Genomic DNA, 14033 nt, shown 5'->3' on the forward strand with positions numbered 1-14033 from the left:
TCATCAGGGAGATGCAAATCAAAACAACGATGAGATACCACCTCACACCCCAGAGAATGGCACACATCACAAAGAATGAGAATAAACTGTGTTGGCGGGGATGTGGAGAGAAAGGAACTCTTATCCACTGCTGGTGGGAATGCTGTCTAGTTCAACCTTTATGGAAAGCGATATGGAGATTCCTCCAAAAACTGGAAATCGAGCTCCCATACGATCCAGCTATACCACTCCTAGGAATATACCCTAGGAACACAAAAATGCAATACAAAAACCCCTTCCTTACACCTATATTCATTGCAGCTCTATTTACCATAGCAAGACTCTGGAAACAACCAAGATGCCCTTCAACAGACGAATGGCTAAAGAAACTGTGGTACATATACACAATGGAATATTATGCAGCTGTCAGGAGAGATGAAGTCATGAAATTTTCCTATACATGGATGTACATGGAATCTATTATGCTGAGTGAAATAAGTCAGAGAGAGAGAGAAAAACGCAGAATGGTCTCACTCATCTATGGGTTTTAAGAAAAATGAAAGACACCCTGGTAATAATAATTTTCAGACACAAAAGAGAAAAGAGCTGGAAGTTCCAGCTCACCTCAGGAAGCTCACCACAAAGAGTGATGAGTTTAGTTAGAGAAATAACTACATTTTGAACTGTCCTAATATTGAGAATGTATGAGGGAAATGTAGAGCCTGTTTAGGGTACAGGCGGGGGGTTGGGTGGGGAGGAGGGAGATTTGGGACTTGGGTGATGGGAATGTTGCACTGGTGATGGGTGGTGTTCCTTTTATGACTGAAACCCAAACACAATCATGTATGTAATCAAGGTGTTTAAATAAAAAAAAAATTATGCATTAAAAAAAAAAAAAAAAAAAGAAAAGTAGTCTTATTATTCAAGGTTTTAAAATGCAGCTAATTTATCTTCTTACCCTATCCAGCCAAGTCCTTTGCAATACTAGATGAAACAGGTATATCAAGCACATGCAATGTATACAGCAGAATTATTTGGTTATATTTGTCTTCTTACGCTCTGATAAAAATGATGCTGATCTTTGACTCCGTATCATGCTCCTCAGCACATGAGGAATCTTAATGGACCAAGAGCCAAATTTTGCTTTTATCTTTGTTGAAGATAATGGCAGCAGAAAGTTACCAACTTGCAACTGCATACACACTATTGTGTAGGTTCTGTCTTCACTGGACTCCTTCCATTCCAGATTTTCATGATTCTGTTTCAACTTCATTGAAATAAAGATCATCCCAGGAATATGACAGGCATCACTTTCCACAACTTTAAATTGTATTACAAAGCTATAGTCATTAAAACAGCTTGGTATTGTAATAAAGACAGACCATTAGGTCAGTAGAATAGACTTGAGTATTCAGAGAATGTTCCCCAGATATACAATCAATTTTTGATAAACGGGTAAGAAATCCAAAATGTAGCAAGGAAATCCTCTTCAACACACAACTAGTTAGCTACTTGCAAAAAAGCAAACTCAGACCCCCATCTAATACCATGCACAAGATCAAATCCAAATGGATTAAAAACCTTGGTATCAGGCCTAAAACCACAAAGAATACAGAACAATATGTAGGTAAAACACTTCATGACATTGAGACTAAAGGCATCTTCAAGGAGGAAACAGCACTCTACAAACAAGTGGAAGCAGAGATAAACAGATGGGACTATATTAAGCTGAGAAGCTTCTGTACTCAAAGAAGATAGTGACTGGGATACAAAAGCCACCCACAGAATGGGAGAAACTATTCACCCAATACCCATCAGATAAGGGGCTAAAATATATAAGGTACTGACAGAACTTAAGAAGAAAAAAAAATCTAACCCATCAAAAAAATAGGGAGAACAAATAATCAGATACTTCATAGAAGAAATACAAATGACCTAAGGCACATGAAAAAATGCTCCACATCACTAATCATCAGGGAGATGCAAATCAAAACAACTATGAGGTACCATCTCACACCACAGAGACTGGCACACATCACAAAGAACAAGAAAAATCAGTGCTGGCCAGGATATGGAGAGAAAGGAATTCTCATTCACTGTTGGTAGGAATGCTATCTAGTCCAGACTTTATGTAAAACAATATGGAGATTCCTCAAGAACCTGAAAATTGAGCTCCCATATGATCCAGCTATACCACTCACTCCTAGGGATATACCCTAGGAACACAAAAATATAATTCAAAAATTCCTTCCTCACATCTATATTCATTGCAGCACTATTTTCAATAGCCAGACTCTGGGAAAAAAACAAGATGCCCTTCAACAGACATATGGCTAAAGAAACTGTGGTACATATCCACAATGAAATTATATGCATCCACCAGGAGAGATAAAGTCATGAAATTTTCCTATACATGGATGTACATGGAATATATTATGCTGAGTTAAATAAATCAGAGAGATACACAGAATAGTCTCTCTCATCTATGGGTTTTAAGAAAAATACATTAATGTAATAATCCCCAGAGACAATAGAGATGAGGGCTGGAAGGACTGGCTCACAATATGAAGCTCACCACAAAGAGTGGTGAGTGCAGTTGGAGAAATAACTGCACTGACAACTATGATGACAATGTCAATGAGTGAGAGAAGTAGAATGCCTGTCATACAGGTGTGGAGGCAGGAGGGAGATTGGGGACACCAGTAATGGGAATGTTGCACTGGTGAAGGGGGGTGTTCTTTTCATGAAAAAAAAATTAAGAATTACAATAAGCGAAAGTATAATAATAAAAGACTTAACAAGTCCAAAATAAAAAGAATAAAAGACAAAAATACAAACAAAAAATCCAAAATAGTTCATAATGGCAATTAGAACCACTTGGAGGCGCTGACCCACCCAGCCACTCCGTTAAGAAAAGATGCGGAATGCCCGGAACTCACGCACTGAAGGTTTGCGTTTCCCTCGAAGACTGTCCGGCAGTATTTCTGCGACGCACGAAGCGGCGCACAAGCTTCTCGCCTGCTAGCGAGCTTGTCGCCCCGAATGCCCCGGAAGTGGTCCGGAAGTGGTGTGCACCGGAAGTAGTTCCCCGCGCAGAGCGGGCCGCCCTAGAGTCTTGGTTGCAAGCGGAGGCAGGTACGCGTGGTGCGTTTGCTGCGCTTCGGAGATGTAGGGCGGCGAGGAGGTGCCCGGTCGGCGGCGTCCGGCCTTTTTCTGCTGGGTCGCGCGGAGGAGCCGATGCCCTCTGCCACCTTTGCAAAAGGGCACTCGCTCGTCCTGTGCACGAGTCCCGGGGAGTCCCGGCCCCCCCATAAGCCTTTGCAAATGGGCTGGTAGCTATTATTTCTGCAGTAGCAGATCATTTCACATGGAAGGCTTCGGAGGGATTCTAAATATTTACTAAGGCTTAATTATGTGCTAAGACTTATTTTAGGGTATTTATATGTATAACTATGTGTTAGGACTTATTTGGGGTATCATGTTAGTCATAAAAACCAAACTCCAAACCTACCCTAATGGAAGTTGCATCTCCCTTTGCAAATGAGCTGGTCGCTATTATCTCTGCAGCAGCAGATCATTTCAGATGGAAGGCTTCGGAGGGATTCTAATATTTACTGAGGCTTAACTATGTCCTAGGATTTATTTTTATGTGTATAACTATGTTAGGACTTACTTGGGTTATCATGTATCATGTTGTGAGTTTTAAACCAAACCCCAAACCTACCCTAAGGGAGATTTCATTTGCCTTTGCAAAGGACTGGTAGCTGTTATTTCTGCAGCAGTAGATCATTTCAGATGGAAGGCTTTAGAGAGATTCTAATATTTATTGAGTCTGAACTCAATGTGCAGGACTTATTTGGCGTATTAGGTTATGAGTCATTAAACCAAACCCTAAATCCGCCCTAAGTTTGCATCTTATAGTGGAATCTGAACATCTGGACATTGGTTAGTGGCATGACAATGAAGGGATCAGATTGTTTTCTGAATGGACTACTAGAGTAAGAGAAGTTAAGGAGTTGAAATGGGAGGAACAATAAGAGGGGAGGAAAAGGGTGTGTTCCCTGGGGTCTGCACAGGGCGAGGTGTGGGGGGCCAGAAGTGCATGGAATTTAGGAGTGTGGTCTGTAAAGCGCCCACTTTGCACATGGGAAATTCTGGATTTGAGTCCCCATCTCCGTGGAAAACAGCAAAAAACCAAACTGCAGCGATGTGGGTGGGAGTTTAGGGCTAGTAAATTTGTTTCCTTGCTTTAAGATTTGGAATTTTAATTCTTTTTTTTCTTTTGCTCTCCTTCAGGAAAAGGCTAAAGATTAGATTTGTATGAAAAGACATTAGAAACCATGTTTCGAAGACCTGTATTACAGGTAACCTCTTTTCCCATGTTAGCACTGAGAGAGAGCATCAGCCACTGGCTGGCTACTCATTAAGGCTTTGGAAAACAGGGCAAAGACCTTTGTTCTCAAGCATCATGTATGTTTTTGTTTGCTGATCTTGGGGAACTTTTTCCCATTGTAAATGGTGCATGCTTTTCAAGTTTTATCATGTAATAGTGAAATTCATATCCTAATTTTAAATGGTTTTACTTGTGTTTAGGTCAGCAATTCACTCCACCAGTTAATTAAAGAGACAATGTGGGATTCATTGACCTGGCATTTTTTTCTAGGCATGTAGGTCCCCTACTTCACACCACTCCCATCTTTTTTTTGAGGGGGGGGGGTACACTATTGGTGCTCAGGGCTCACTCCTGACAGTGCTCTAAATGACACATTGCGTACTGGGGATTGAATCCCTGGCAGCCACATGCAAGGCAAGTGCTTCACTCATTGTGTTACTACTCTGGTCCTAAACCCCATCTTTTTATAGTATAAAGAGCTACCCAAGTCTCACTGACATCCCAAATACATCAAAAGTCTCTTCTCATTTCATACCTTTATTGTGCCAGCCACTCTAGTCAGCCTTAGCCCAGTGAAGATACCCTTTTACTCATAAATTTGAGCACTAAATTCTCTGGTTTCACTTTTAACACCCCCTCACCTACACTCTGTTCTAGACTGGCAAACATAGGCTGAAAGGAATGCTGATGTGTCTTGGGGCTATACCCTTTGATGCTCAGGGGTTGCTCCTGGCTGTGCATTCCAGAATTATTCCTTGTAGTACACTGGGGACCATTTGGGATGCCAGGAATCAAACCCTGTCAGCCACATATAAAGGGTAGTACACTGGGGACCATTTGGGATGCCAGGAATCAAACCCTGTCAGCCACATATAAAGGGTAGTACACTGGGGACCATTTGGGATGCCAGGAATCAAACCCTGTCAGCCATATATAAAGGAAGTATCCTGCCAGCTGTACTAGCTCTGGCTTCCCAAATAGAGTTTATTTATGAAACCTGTTCTCTTCCCCCACTCTACCTTTGAAATGACCCTACAGTCTCAGATTCCCCACTTTTAAATGGGGGATCCTTGAGGGCCAGAGAAGTAGTACAATGGTAGGGCATTTTCTTTGCAAGTGGCCAGTCCAGGAAAGACTATGGTTCAATTCCTGGTATCTGAACACAGAGCTAGAAGAAACTTCTGAGCACCGCTGGGTATGGTCCAAAAATCAAAAAAATAAAATAAAATAAATGGAGGATCCTAATTATATCCAGATTTAAAAAATTTAACATACTGATAATGTGCAACATGGAAAGCTACTTTCTAAAAGTAAGTTTATATTAAGTACCTTTAAAGCAGATATATAAGTCATACAAAAGCACCCCCCCCCCCAGGCATATATTTCAAATTGTTTCCAAGAAAAATGCTTAGATTTTTCTCTGAGTCACAGAAGTCCTGATTGACTTGGCAGTTTGTTCATTTCTAGGTTCATGATTCTTTAGTATGCTGCAAAAATTATATATTTTTTCTTTGGGGGGGGTGGATGGGCCAACACAGGGTGCACAGGAGTTATTCCTGGATCTGTTTAGGGATCACTCCTGGTGGTGTTCAAGGCTCTGTTGTTATGATGACTTTAATTGGGATCATCTGCATGCAAGGCAAGTGACTTACCTCTGTATTCTCCCTCTGGGCTCTGGATGTCTTAATTTTCTTACTCATCCTCCATGCTCAGTTGCAGTGATGGGGTTTCATAGATAATCTCTGAGGCCAGGAATGAGTGCACATTTGCTTGGTGGACATACAATTTCTAACAACACTACTACTTGGCATGCATTTCTCTGATGTAATAGTTAGCTTGCTGAACTCTGATCCTAGAACTGTGTCCTCACAGTCTGGCTGCAGCCCTGGGCCAGAACAACTTTAGAGGGGCTGCAAAAGAGAATGAGAAAGGCAGCAGCTTTGGTGTGCAGCAGTTCTAGGGTCTAGGAATAACTTGTTATGTCTTTCCTGATGCTTTTGGGATGGTTAATCTTATCACACTTGATTGTTATGATCTCAAAAGTGAGGGCTGCTTTATATTGCTCATAGATTCATAGATCTATTCTGAATGACAGTTGAGCAGGATTGCATATTGTTCTCATTCCTGAGAGCTCCTCCTTTGTGGTTACACTAAGACTTTTTCTGACAAATTTCTTTTGATGATCCTATCTTGGTTCTTTTTTTTTTTGGCCACACCCGGCAGCATTCAGTGGTTACTTCTAGTTTTACTCCTAGTAGTTACTCCTACATTTTTTTTTTTTTTTTTTTTTTTGGTTTTGGGCCACACCTGGAATGAGTTAGCAGTTACTGCTTAACTTATTGGGAGTGAGTTTCCTCTTGACATTTGCCTTAATCCCTGGGTATCGCTGTTTTATTCCTTTGTTCCTTTAGGTGCTTCACCAGTTTGTAAGACACCAATCTGAGGTAACAAGCAGCAGCTTGGTTCTTGAGCGATGTAAGTGTCAACTGATTTTCAAAATGAAAATATGTTATTTACAACTTTGTGCTTATATCTCAGATGCGTAGCAGAGAGACGGGCCATTGGTTGGGTTCTAATTTAATTGTAATATAATTAATACTATAATAAACTTTTGCTCACATTAACCTCTTATTTATTCTCCTTGGCCTGTTAGGCAACAGGGCCTACACCAAATTGGGCCAAGTCTTCCCTTACCACTTCTAATTCACTCAATGCTGTCCTGCCATGGAATTTTTCTTAATAACGTGGTTATGTAGTTTTCTAAAGTTATGTGCTTCTTGGTAGTTTGAAAGCTGCTGTTTTTCATTATAATTATTATTTTTTATTTTTTGGAGGAAGGGCCACACCCAGCAGTGTTCAGGGCTTACTCATGCCTCTGCATTCAGGGATTATTCTTGATAGTACTTAGGAGATGATATGGGATGTTAAGGATTGAACCCTGGTTAGCTGTGTGCCCTACCCTCTGTCATAACTCCAGTACCAATATTCAGGTTTTTTTAATTTTTTTTATTTTTGGGCTACACTTGGTGATGCTCAGGGGTTACTCCTGGCTATGCACTCAGAAATCGCTTCTGGCTTGGGGGACCATATGGGATGCTTGGGGGGTCAGCTGTGCAAGGCAAACACCCTGTTGCTGCGCTACCGCTCTTGCCCCCCCCAATATTCAAGATTTTTATGTTACAGATTTGTTTTAACCATATGGATATTTTGTTAGGGTAGGGGAAAGCATTGATTTTTAAGCTATGAGAATCAAAGAAATGTAGAGTTTTATGTTTGGTTTCTGGGAATTCATTAAATATTTTTTCCTGTTTTGCCCATAGTGTTTGCTCTACTTTTCGAAACCCTCATTTTCCCCTTCAGTGTGTTTTCTGTTCTTCCATAAGCTTGGCTTTGTTTGATGCTGAGGGGGTTGAAATTGTAGCTGTTGTTATTCTGCATATTCTCTTGATCTCATTTTCTCTCCATATTGCATTTCAGCTCTGAATCGTGTGCAGTTACTTGGACGAGTGGGCCAGGACCCTGTGATGAGACAAGTGGAAGGAAAAAACCCAGTCACGATATTTTCTCTAGCAACAAATGAGATGTGGAAATCGGGAGAAAATGAAGCGTATCAGATGGGTGAGTGTGTAGTCTTGGCTTTTCATTTGCTACTGCCAGTGACCTGATGAGCGAAAAGTTCCTTTCAGAAACAGCCTGTGTTCCTCTATTTGTTAGGGTTTCTGTTCTTTTGGCTTTGGATTTAGGCATGTTCTTTTGGCATTGGGTTTGTCTGCTGGCATTTGTGACATTTCTGTTCCTTGTAACTTAGGTGATGTCAGTCAAAAGACAACGTGGCATAGAATATCAGTATTCCGGCCAGGCCTCCGAGATGTGGCATATCAGTATGTGAAAAAGGGGTAAGTTGAGGACACAAAAATGTTCTGGAATGAATGATTAATAACACTGGTCTGCATTCTCATGAGTGCTATGAAGGACTCTGTATTAACCATGGATATTTATTAATTACACTTAATATACATACCTGGCATATTGCTTTGAGGATCTGATTAAAGGTGTTGACAACATGGTTTTAGTCTTTAAGACAAAGAAACCACATAAGTGAAAGTAGCTGAGCTAAGAGAGGTGCATGGTACTAAGTACTGGTTGAGCATTCAAAACATATACTGTGAGCTGTGTTCACATCACTATGATCAGGGATCCTGTAGGCCATCTCTGGCCTCTTGGCATCCACATGTTCTTCCCGGTAGGGGATTGTGAGTGTCTGTAGACCAATGCTCTTGGTTGATGCTAATATTCGTAGTCATTGTAGTTCCCTTCGGGAATGTTTCTGTTGATGATGTATAATAAAATTATTTTTCCCGGGGCCGGGCGGTGGCCCTAGAGGTAAGGTGCCTGCCTTGCCTGCGCTAGCCTAGGACGGACCGCGGTTCGATCCCCCGGCATCCCATATGGTCCCCCAAGCCAGGAGCGACTTCTGAGCGCATAGCCAGGATTAACCCCTGAGCGTCAAATGGGTGTGGCCCAAAAACAAAACAAAAAATTTTTTTCCCCAGGCTCACAGAAGGCAAAAGGCTGTGTTTAATAGCACTGTATTCACAGTTACAATATCTAGAAATGTGCTTGTTTTATTAATATTTTTTTAAGTCACTATTGTGGGTTATGCTGGGGATTGGGGGCTGGAGTCACTAGCAGTGGTCCTTGGGAATGGGGTCTCTGCAGTGCTAGGAATTGAAATTATATAGGATGATGTAGGTCATCCTTAGAATACGCTGTGAGCTGACTCTCCTATAAAGTATTACAACTTCTAGATTGCTGGTCCAAGGGCATGGCTATCAGGATCAGAGCATATGCTTTTGCATGCTGGAGCCCTGGGTTCAAGTTCTTAGCACCTCATGAGCACTGATCTTGGAGTATCTTCTGAGCCCTGCAGGGTCTGACCGTGAAACAAAATAAAGCAAAATTCTCTAGAGTAAAATGAAAAGCTTTATTTTTAATAGGTCTCGAATATTTGTGGAAGGGAAAGTAGACTATGGTGAATATACAGATAAAAACAATGTGAGGCGACAAGCAACAACAATTATAGCTGGTAAGTGATTCTTTTTTTTTTCTTCTCAGACCTGACAGTGCTCGGGGCTTCTCCTGGCTCTGGGATCACTCCTGGGGTGGGTGTGGGGGGGCTCGGGAACCATATTGAGTGTGGGGATCCAATCCAGGTCAATGATGTGCTAGGCAAGCACCCTACCTGCTGCACCACTGCTCCACCCCTGAATTATGATTCAGAGCTTGACTGCTGTGAGTAATTTTAACTGGGGCTGAGTACTGACGTGAATGAGATGATAAGGCAGCAGCTCATAAGCATGCTTTGTGTGATGGGGCTTTACTCAGCCACGATAAATATGGATTTATTTCTTTAGAAAATTATTTCTGTATTTGGTTTCAGTCAATTTGATTGGTGCCTTTTGAGTTGAATACAAGTTCAGTGGTCTCTGGCAGTACTTGCTGTTTCAACTTCAGAAAACTTGAAACAAATTTCTTTGAAATACAGAATCTAACGGCACATTCACATTTTCCTAATATGAATAACATTAGACATTTTTGCGGAAATAAATATTTTTAAAAGTCGGAAATGAGTCTTTTACTTTGTAGATTTTTTTTTCTACATCCAGCAGTGTTTAGTGCTCAGGGGCTACCCCGGCTCCACGTTGGGGATCGCTTATAGCAGTGCTGGAGGACAGTGCAGTGCCAGTGATTATAACTGGACTTCCAGCTTGCAAAACTTTGTATGTTTAGCCTGTCAAAATCTCTCTCAAGCCCAGAAATGTTTCTTTTAGTAGGATGGATACTCTTCTTTTTTTCTTAAGCAATAAATATTTTTTGTTATATTGTTTTTGGGTCACACCTGGTGGTGCTGAGGGCTTAATCTTGGCTCTGCATCAGGTATCACTTTGGGAGGGTGTGGGGGACCATCTGGAGTGCTGGAGACTGAACCTAGGTTGGTTACATGCAAGGCAAGCAACCTACCTCCTGCACTAATACTCTGGCTTCTCAGCATTATTACTTTATAGTCACTTTTTGAATAACTCAGAAGTCATGAGTTTGTAGATCTTTCAGTGCAGTGTAATGTAATGTCATCATGACTGGTCCATGGACCTGATGGTCAGTCCGTAAGTGGAGAGAGGCCAAAAACTACTCATTTATCACCTTGGTTAGTTAAAACTTGGTTGGACCAGTATGCAGAACAGGTTTTGATCCATAGTGTTGAGAAAAGCTGAAAAATATTTTTTTAAGTGTTTGATAAGTGCTCTTTTATTTATTTTGGGGGGTTGGGGCATACCTGGCGGCTCTCAGATTATTCCTTGCTCTGCATTTAGAAATTACCATTGACAGGCTCGGAGGATCAGATGGGATGCTATTGCTGTAGCTCCATTAAGTTTTCCTTTGCACATCTTAACCTAATCCACCTGGCACAACATTTATAGAGCAATGACTGGTGTTCTTGGTTAGAAATGCTCACTCTGTGTTGTACTATTGATTTATACAAATCCTATCCCAAAAGAAAATATAGAAATCATTGTATTGAAATTAAGAAAGGAGGTGTCTTCTTTATGAGCACCCCAACTTACTTTAAAACACTCATCTGTCTTTGCTAATGAACCTTGTACTGATCTGCCCTGCTTTCTAATTTTTTGGTACATGGAAGATGCTGTCATTTTCTCCTTGCTCACCTAATGATGGTATAAAAGGTGTCTCTTGATTTTTTTCAAGATTTCAACTTTGTAACTAATTCTTTTTGCAGAAAAAAAATTTTTTTTTCAGAAAGACTTCAGCTGTTATCAGGAAAGACAAGACATACCTTTTCTTTTCAGCAAAATGCAAATTTCAAAAGTTACTCCTAGCTTTGCACTCAGAAATTGCTCCTGGCTAGGGGACCATTTGGGATACTGGGGATCGAACCTATGTCCATGTCCATCCTGGGTTAGTTATGTGTAAGGCAAACATCATACCGCTGTGCTAATGCTCCAGCCCTGAAGCCCTACCTTCCGTTTTGTATTTTCCTGATGTTGTCTATGCCTCTTGTGAAAATAGCAAGAGTTCTTAATATTTTGAGAATTGATTAAGATCCTTTCTGTTAACAACACAAAGCATGCCTGTGTTAGAGTGGATGAAATGAATTAGGATGAAGAATACTTATGAAAATTATATTTATACTTTGGCTTTTTACAGATAACATTATATTTCTGAGTGACCAGACCAAAGAGAAGGAATAGAGTGGATGATTCTTCTTTGGACATTTATTCTAAATTTATTTCTAAATCATGTATAATGTGTAGTATTAAAAATTTCTAAGGGCAAAAATAAAAATTCTCTTTTATATGAAACGAGTGGTAATGTTTTTCCTGTGTCTTTTCTCAGCATAAGCCTTAGTCCCTCCTATCTGTTATCTGTCACTAGTTTCAGATGTTTAGGAATGGTTCTCAAGAACAAGTATATAGACTGGGAAGTTTGGGGTTTATGTTATGGCAAAGGGCTAACTAGTGTTTCTAGCTTATCTTGCTATGGTGCTGGTTAATAGTTTAGCCTGCAGACAAATTCGGAGAAAATTGAAATTTGGTGGAAGGAGTTGGATAACTTGGACTATTCTTGGTTCTGTACTCAGGAATCACTCTTGGTGGTGCTCAGGGCACCATATGTGATGCAGGGGATCAAACCCTGGTTGGCTGCATGCAAGACAAGCGCCTTAACCTTTGTACTATCGCTCTGGCCCAAGATTGAATTTTTTTCTTCTTCCAAACACTTGGCCAACTTTATGAGCTCACTGACAGATGTTGCCAGGATTCTAACTTTCTATGGTAGAAAGGATTACAGTTGGCTGCTGTTTTTAGGGTGTTCCCAAGATCAGGTGGAAGTGCTGCCTTTGAAAGAAGAGTAGGGGCAGAGTGATAGCACAGCAGGTAGGGCATTTGCTTTGCATGTGGCTGACCCAGGTTCAATTCCTGGCATCTCATGCTTCCTTGAGCACTGCTTGGAATGACACCCAAGTGCAGAGCCAGGTGTAACCCCTGAGCGCTGCTGGGTGTGGTCCAAAAACAAAAACAAAAAAGTATTCAATTTCCCTAGGGAGCCATAGAGGGTGCACAGTAAAACAGTATAACGGGTAGATCAGGAAGCAGAAGGAATAAGTAAACCTTGGCTAGAGTTTCAGTGGTGGTTTTGAGAGGGACAGTCTGATGAGAAAGGGTAAGCACATTAACTGAATAGAGGGCCAGCTAGTTTGAATTATTTTCAGCAGGTCTGGACTCTAGGCATGTCATATACTTGGTTGGGTGGTTTGGACTGGGGAAGAACACCATGAACTGCCAGGCTGTCGGATGGGATAAAAGGAGGGAGATGGGATATAGGTGGACTCAGGATTGGTAGATTTGCATACCAAAACTCTGCTCTGTTATGAAGCATGCCATAACCTCTAGGAATTAACCTCAGGAGGGAGGCAATTCCTCCCTTCTTTGTTGGGCCCTGAATGTCAGAGCATCCTAGAACACAAAAGATTAAAAACATACTACACATCTCACTACCCTTTTCATTTGCAGAACTTGGCTCAGGGTGACTTAAAAAGGCACAATTTGACATTTTTATTCTGTGCAAATGGGGTTTCTAAGGGGGACTTTGAACACAGGCTACTTCCAGGACATGAAATATTGGACAGCTCAGCCTTTATGCTTTCCCAGACCCTCCTGTGGCTTTTTCTCATCTGAAATGGGGATGTGAGGGCCAGATCTCAAGACAGTATTGTGCACCATAACATGGTAGGTATCTCCAGAATGGAGACAGAAGCAGCTGGATCTGTGGTAATCATGGATCTTCCATACTTGTCCCAGACAGTCAACCTCTGAACTTGATCAGAGAAACAAATCTTTACCTTGTTTAAGCCATCATTTTACATTAAACCTCATTCTTAAAAATGTTTCTCAGTATGTGATCAAATTTTTTTTGTTTTTTTTTTTTTTTGTTCACTCAATGGTCACTCTTGGCTCTATGCTCAGAAATAACCCCTGGCAGGCTCAGGGACCATATGGAATACCAAAGATTGAATCCAGGCCTGTCTTAGTTTGGCTGTGTGCAGCACAAACACAAAAAGCCATGTTATTGCTCATGCCCCAATTGTTTATTCTTTTTTTGTTGTTTGTTTTTTTTTTGTTTTTGCTTTTGAGCCACTCCCAGCTGTGCTCAGGGGTTAGTCCTGGCTATCTGCTCAGAAATAGCTCCTGGCATGCACGGGGGACCATATGGGACGCCGGGATTCAAACCAACCACCTTAGGTCCTGGATCGGCTGCTTGCAAGGCAAACTATGCTCTGCTATCTCTCCGGCCCCTCAATTGTTTATTCTTATCCTTTCTACTCTAACCTTTTGTTAGAAGTAACTTGCTTTTATTCCCATAGTCCTTCAGGTTTTTAACCTGACTTTCTAAATTTGGATACGGTACTGGGCCATAAAATACACCTAAAACTCTTACAAGTTGTCTTAAAATTAATGTAAGCAGACTTTCAAAAACAGCTTAGTTTTGCTTGTAATCTTCATGTTTCACTGCCCCCTCCCCCCATTAGATTTAGCAATACTGGGTGAAGGCAGAACTTAATTGCTTTCTGGTGTCCCTTTTTTTT

The 14033-nt window shown here is 41.1% G+C and overlaps 1 protein-coding gene across 1 annotated transcript; it reads left to right on the plus strand.

Annotated features, from left to right (window-relative positions):
• Positions 1 to 3086: 3086 nt before the first annotated feature.
• SSBP1 (single stranded DNA binding protein 1) lies at positions 3087 to 11745 on the plus strand. Its single transcript, XM_049775749.1, has 7 exons — positions 3087 to 3114; positions 4276 to 4343; positions 6784 to 6847; positions 7850 to 7990; positions 8181 to 8268; positions 9370 to 9458; positions 11597 to 11745. The coding sequence occupies exons 2-7, from the start codon at positions 4320 to 4322 to the stop codon at positions 11638 to 11640; spliced, it is 450 nt and encodes a 149-aa protein (XP_049631706.1). The 5' UTR covers positions 3087 to 3114; positions 4276 to 4319; the 3' UTR covers positions 11641 to 11745.
• The last annotated feature ends 2288 nt before the right edge of the window (positions 11746 to 14033 follow it).

This window comes from Suncus etruscus, chromosome 1, assembly GCF_024139225.1.
Source record: "Suncus etruscus isolate mSunEtr1 chromosome 1, mSunEtr1.pri.cur, whole genome shotgun sequence".
Lineage (NCBI taxonomy): Eukaryota > Metazoa > Chordata > Mammalia > Eulipotyphla > Soricidae > Suncus > Suncus etruscus.

Excerpts from the sequence above, each read along its gene's own strand:
- SSBP1 (XM_049775749.1), top strand. The coding sequence starts at position 4,320 with ATGTTTCGAAGACCTGTATTACAG. Across the intron at positions 4,344-6,783 it reads TTCGAAGACCTGTATTACAG|GTGCTTCACCAGTTTGTAAG; the intron begins GTAACCTCTTTT and ends TTGTTCCTTTAG. Across the intron at positions 9,459-11,596 it reads AGCAACAACAATTATAGCTG|ATAACATTATATTTCTGAGT; the intron begins GTAAGTGATTCT and ends GGCTTTTTACAG.